Source organism: Lonchura striata, chromosome 2, assembly GCF_050655825.1.
Source record: "Lonchura striata isolate lonStrDom1 chromosome 2, ASM5065582v1, whole genome shotgun sequence".
Classification (NCBI taxonomy): domain Eukaryota; kingdom Metazoa; phylum Chordata; class Aves; order Passeriformes; family Estrildidae; genus Lonchura; species Lonchura striata.
Window position 1 is genome coordinate 107,403,894 of NC_140704.1, and position 6,637 is coordinate 107,410,530.

Consider the following 6,637-nt stretch of genomic DNA (forward strand, 5'->3'; position numbering starts at 1 on the left):
TGGATACTACTAGGTTTGTCATTTACCTGGGGTATAAAATAATTAATTAGCTGTTTGGCAGGTGTATAGTGGGCTGCTTTGATGCTGTTGGTCTGCCTGTTTCTTTCTCACACACAGGAGCTGTGTGGGCAACGGAGGTCTGCCTGTTAGTGTCAGCCTCCATCCCACTGGTTCAGAGTTGTAATTACCAGGACTTTGAAGGAGGAAAAGCAAGCAGAGACATCTCTTGTGCTGCAGGTCTGTCCTTGGTTCTCATCCTCTTCTCCCTTTCACTGCAGGAGCTGGAGTGGCCGTGGGGGGCAGTGCGCTGGTAGCCAGCCATGATTGCCACTGGAGGCCTCCTGAGGATCTCAGCCAGGAAACAGGACCCCCTGAAGCCCCAGAGCCAACTCCCCAAACGCAAACGCAAGGCCAAAAAGAAGCGCAAGAATGACGTGGTGGTGGTGAAAGGCAAGCTCAAGCTGTGCTCCTTCTCGGGGTTCGTTGCCCTCTGTGGCATCCTGGTACTGCTGGTGGGCATTGCCTTGGCTGTGGTGGGCTACTGGCCAAAGCCCAGCCAGGTGTACAGAGAAAGCAGCTTTGGCAAGGGCCGGCACCCAGCACCACAGAGTGGCACCCTCATGAACCGCTCCCAGAGCCAGGAAAGGGTGCAAGCAGAGATCCACCTGGAGTCACCCCCTGGAGCCAACACCTCCACTGCTGCTACCACCAGTGGGTCCACCCCTACTTCGTCATCCCCCCAGGCCTCAGTGGGTTTCCTTTTCCGTCTTTTCTCGAGCTACTTGCATTCGGACAAGCTGAAGGTGCTGGGCCCTCTGATCATGGGTATCGGCATCTTCCTCTTCATCTGCGCCAATGCAGTGTTGCACGAAAACCGTGACAAGAAGACCAAGATCATCAACCTGCGTGACCTCTACTCCACCGTCATTGATGCCCACAGCCTGCGGGCCAAGGATGGAGGCACCCCGGCCTCAGCCCCTCTCAATGGCTTTGTCAACTACATGCAGTCCCGGGGCCTGGAGCTAAAGCCTGGTGGGGAAGGCCTGGGCGCTGCTGCCATGCTGGCCAAGAGCTCCTGGCCACCAGGACTGGGTGTCTCCCTTTCCCCACCGGATCTGGTGTCCTCACCGCAGCGTTCCTCCTTCTGCGGCCCACCACAGCCACCCAGCCTGGCTGAGGCTGTGTACAGCATCTGCCAGGAGCGTGCTGCCCTTGCTGGCCACCCTGTCACCAGCCCGCCCTGCAGCCCACCCGGGAGCTGTGGGCGGTGCAGCACAGCCAGCTCCATCGTCGGCTCTTCACTGAGCACCTTCACCCTCCTGCCCTTGGGGCCAAGCAGTGGAGGGGGAGGCTGGCAGAGACCACCTGGTGAGCGGGGAGCCCAGGAGATCCCACGGGGGGAGTTTGAACTGAGCCTAGCCGACCTCAGCAGCAGCCACATCAAGGGAGGCTGTGGGACAAGGAGGCACAAGCTGGTTCTCAGGAGGCAGAGCACCAGCTGCTTGCCCGATGCCAGGCGTTCCCTTTCCCCTGAGCCACCTCGGTCACCAGCTGTCAGGAGGGTCCTGGAATCCAGCCTCTTGGTAAAGGCATCTCCTAGCTACTCCAAATCTGCAGACCTGGGGGAATCGCCGCCTTCAGCTCCTCCTGCCATCACTAGGACAGACTCCCAGAGCTCCCAGTCTGAGCCTTCCAGCAGCAATAAGGGCTACAGCCACTTGGAGGAGGCAGGCACCTCCTTGGAGTCAGTTGCCAACACTACAGCCAGTAAAATTCAGGACTGTGAGGAGGAACAGATAGACCCCCTCAAGGCTACCAGCAGAGAACAAACAGGGGAACAATCCCAGCAAACTCAAAAACAGTACACAAATAAAGAGAAACTCTTTATGATTTCTAAGTCACATGCTGCATTAGGGTTGGAGGATGGGGAACCGGAGAGTACGGGCACCTAAATAAAACAGATGGCAAGAGGACACCTTGCATCCCTCCACATCTTCCCCGCTTCTTCATCTCCTTGTGGACTAGGAAACCAATCAATATCCAAAGAGCTGCACTATGTTACCCTTGAAAATTGAATTCCATAGATCCTGTAGATGACTTCAGGAAGAAAAAAGAAAATCCTTTCTGTCTATTCGTGATTGTATGTTTCATGCAAGCCAAATTGTATTAAATATCCACAGTCCAGCAAGTTCTTTGGATCAGATTAATACAATTTTGGATGGTATAGCTGTGCACTTTACTGTTTTGATTTTTAAGTGCCCCTTCTTCTCCTCTGATTTCTTTCTTGCTGATTTGCCACTAACTGCTTGAAAGCTGCAGGCACCTTTGTAAGCTCGAAAGCAATGTGGTCTTCAGAAAGAAAGCTGAGCTCTCTCTTTGTTTTGGTTCAATTACTGAAATGTTTGCAAGGCCTTAAGGATGACGTACCTTGACAAAGAATGAGTTTATTTAAATTCTGGGAAAAAATAATGGTTTAGAAGAGACTGGAGCAGAACAGAGCTCTGACGATTTAGTTGAAACCATAACATTCCTGAATCCAAAATACATATTACTACATGATACTTTCTCGAAGTATTATTACACATGTATTGACTAATAGCATTAAAAGATGTTTTTTAATAAAATATTTACAAACAAAACCTACCAAAAATTTCTTTATTTTGGTAAGTAATTACAGATATCACAAACTATTTCATTTTATACTGTGAAAGATTATAGAAATGCTACGAAGCCAAAGGCTTGCTTTATACTTTTAAGGAGGTCATTGATAATTTATGTGTAATTTTCAAATAAATACTGTTTCAGTTATTGAGAAACCACACTGTAATTCAACCAGCCGATTCTGTCTCTATTTCTGACAGTACTCTGTGACAGACAGCCTAAGAAATGTGATATTTTGACATGCTAAGGAAAAAAAAAATTTAAACATTTGATCTTCTATTCAGATTAGGGTTTTGTGTGATTAATCTTGAACTGCATCATCTTCTTTCTGGATTTTGCAGTTCCCTTATAACTGTTGCATTAAGCCTTTCTGCTGTTGAGGTTCCTATTCATGAATGCATGTGCATAAGCTTAATTTTAAAGCATAATGATAGCCCTATCAATCTTGTAGCAGTTGGCTGTGCTGAAGTCAGCAGCACTTTGTCACTGAGTTCAGCATGATGAGGATTTCTTCCTGCATGAGAAAAGCATCAGCTTTCCTGGAGCCTGGAGAATACCTTGTCTGTAGGCAGAGTTTTGGTAAATTGATGAGCTGTTTCATTTTTGTAGCTGCAGCATGGCAGCCACGAGTGTTTTGTCAAAACAGCTTTATGCACTCAGTAGATCTTGTCAATACTTCTGATTTTAAATATGGATGTGGCATTTCTCTACTATGGGAAGAGAAATCAACATTAAACAAACACAATGTGTAGGCAGACAGAAATCTTTGTTGCAATTAAAATTTTTCTTGTGGTTCCATGTTCTACAGTGCTTAGCTACATATTTACTTACATTACAGTACATTGCAACATGGACTATAGCTATCACTAAATGCAATTGCATTTAACAAGCCTGCAAAATTCTGTAATAAATAAGATTAATTTAGAAGAAAAGAAAGAATAATTTGCCATATAAGATTCTTGAAACTGGAGAAGCAGAAGGTGCTTGTGCTTGTTCTCTTGAGCAAGAGAGACATCCAGGTGTCAGTATCTTTCCTCCTGACAGTGGTAACCAGTGCACTGACAGTATGAATATCAGTGTGGTGTTTTTTGCTGTTGAACTGCTAACACACAGCTGGCAAAAGTCCATATTAAAACTGCCTGGATTGGCATGGGGTTGGATTAGGCACCACAGGAAGTGGTGAGCAGGTGGCTCAGCTGGTGTTGGCATATGCTGGATCTTTCCTTTCAGTTCTCCCTGGGCATGTGCTTCTGCTCCTTCTCCTGTGACTTCCAGCAAGATTTATGAGATACATGTGAGCAGAGTTACCTGGTACTGATGCAGATTCTAGTTATTGACAGAGATGAAGACATCCTGTTCGTTATTTTTCACACTAAAACCTTCCATGGAGGTGAAGGGAAAAGGCAAGTTGTGTACTACTTACTGAAGCATGGAATCCTCATGAAGATGTAACAGGAGTTTGTTTTATTACAAGAGGGGGAAACATGCTTTTTAAAATATTCTTAGTAACTATTTCTTCTGTCATCTGAGGTGTGCTCTGAAAAAAAAAAAAACACCAAAAAAACAACAAAACAAACCACAACAACAAAAAAATCAGCTTTAAAAAGCCTTTGGTTACTCCTTAGATTGATTTAAATCAAAGCAGGCCAGTAATTATTCTGATGATTAATTTACTGCAAAGTCTTTTGAATGACAAAATTATACCAGTTTGTGTTTAATAAGTAAAATTATAGCTTGTTCCTCTGTTGTCAAAAAAGATGTGAAACATGAACTTTCATCAGTTGAGCTGGATTTTTTAATAACAGCAGCAAGAAGTGATTTTCTAGCATATAAATTACTAAGCAGAAAAAGCTGCCTCTCTGTCTTTGCAACTCATTATTTTTGCAGATTTATTACTTAAAACTATTGAGCAATTTCTGCAGGGATGGAGTTGGAGTCAGAAAGCTTTGTTTAAAATTCAAGCTGGGCAAGTTAGTCCAATACCCCAGTGCTGGACAACGACTGAGAGATTCAACCCCGTGCATGTGACTGATGTTAGCACGAGCAGCTGGTAAAGGGCTGAGCCTTTCCTGGTGTGAGCCACAGGTGATGGGGATGATGGGGTTTGTGCTTTGAGTGACTCTTGAGTACCTCTGAGCTGGCCCCGACTGCTTCTCAGGACTGCCAGCTGCCTCTTGGCCATCGTTTGCACATCCTGTCACAGGATGTTTGTGTATTTTCCTCCAATCCAGTCTCCTTCTAGCCTTCCTCTCTGGTGTCCTGCCACCTAGTGCTTCCTCCACAGTCCTTGACAAGCACCAGGAACTGCCTCTACTTGCCAATACACAGCTTCCTGCATGTTGCAGGAAGAGATAGTCTGTCTCACATGTTTATTAAGAAGTATTTAATTAATTAAAACTAACTAATTTGGAAAAATTGTTAATGTTTATTGAGAAAGCACGATTAGTCCCTGTATTTGAGAAGGGATATCCCTGAAGATATGTTCAGATGGCATACTTAGCCATACATTTTTGCTATGGAAAATTCAGATTTTGGTTTAGAAAGGTGTTCTTTGGTTTGATTTGGGTTTTTCAGAAGAGAAGTGCTATGATATTTATATAAAATTTCCAAAAGAAAGTTAATTTTTGCCTCAACCCTCAGAATACCCCCATACCTAGAAGGAAGGTTGTGTATGCTCATTAAAAGTGTAGATGCTGTTTGGACCAGTCTGAGGACAGAGAAATGCCCTAATTGTACTTCAGTCATGCTGCTGTTTGTTACAAAATCCTCAGGACTCTGGAGAAGCTGCAGACGTGATCATACTGTAACCCAGTTCAGGCTCAGTTTTCACTGGCTAACAAAGTATTTAGAATCCTTGCATTAACCTGGCTTGCTTGGCTGGGCTGATTTACTGAAGTCCCCAACTACTGACATATCAGCTGATCTGCAAAAAACTACATCCCAGATTTATTAACCTGTATTGTTTAGATACATTTTTAAGAACCTTTTCAAGGACTGATGCTGTCCAACAGTGAGCAATAGTGCACTTAGAAACATTGCATTAGGTAGCTGTTGACATAGTTTTGGGTCTGCAGTCTGAAATACACATCTTATGGATTGTTGCAATTTTCATAACAGCCAAAACAGTTTACACAGAAGTAGCAATATGACTTCAATTAAACAACAGGGTTTTTTACAAGTAAAGGAGATGACAGAATGATAAATCTTATTGGATTCAGTTGGAAGAACAACCTTTGGTAATGCTTAACAGATTTTCTTTGTATAAAAAAAACCTCCACAAAATACAATGCTTACTCCTAGCTGACTATTAAAATCTTAGTAGTGAATAAAAACATTGGTTTGGGGCGACACTTTTTAATTCTAGGGAACAAAATACTTCTTTATCACCACTCCAAGACTGCCAGTAGAAGGAATGTAATGCTTTAGCCAGGTCACTCACTTACTGCTCTTAAGTTTGGGTTTGCAAACAGCAAACAAGATGTACAGCATGAGCAGGCACAGTCTAAGAGGATAAACAGGTTATTACAGCAACAGGAAAAAAGTCTTTCATGGAAGAATACACCACTCTTGTTTCATTTTAGAAGCCAGAATCTCTATTTAATATTTCCAGAAGCTCCAAAACAGAAAAGTCTAAGTGGGCACACTAGAAATTATTTTCTACCATGGAGATTTCACTCTAAACGTAGAGTTAGAGGGAAACCCTGGAGATCTGACAGAAGCACACACAATCAGGTAAAATGGCATTGAAGTTTGGAGGAGGAACTATACTGCTATAAAGGATCTGACTAGATTTCAGGATAATTCAGGAAATAGAGAAAACACATGGCATGTGATTTTCAACTAGTGAGTCTTTTATCTACATTTAGTTAGATAGAGGTAGTGAAGCCAAAATACTACTTTTAAAGGGGTTCTTATCCATTGTTATTCTTTTTAAATTACATTTCAATAAGATAGGAATCTTATTGGGGGAGAGTAT

At 43.5% G+C, this 6,637-nt stretch overlaps 1 protein-coding gene across 1 annotated transcript; it reads left to right on the forward strand.

Moving 5' to 3' along the window:
* Positions 1–320: 320 nt before the first annotated feature.
* On the forward strand, positions 321–2,639 carry TMEM200C (transmembrane protein 200C). The gene has a single exon (XM_021525194.3). The coding sequence runs from the start codon at positions 321–323 to the stop codon at positions 1,950–1,952; it is 1,632 nt and encodes a 543-aa protein (XP_021380869.3). The 3' UTR covers positions 1,953–2,639.
* The last annotated feature ends 3,998 nt before the right edge of the window (positions 2,640–6,637 follow it).

Bases quoted from the DNA above. Each gene is read 5' to 3' on its own strand.
- TMEM200C (XM_021525194.3), top strand. From the start codon at position 321: ATGATTGCCACTGGAGGCCTCCTGAGGATCTCAGCCAGGAAACAGGAC.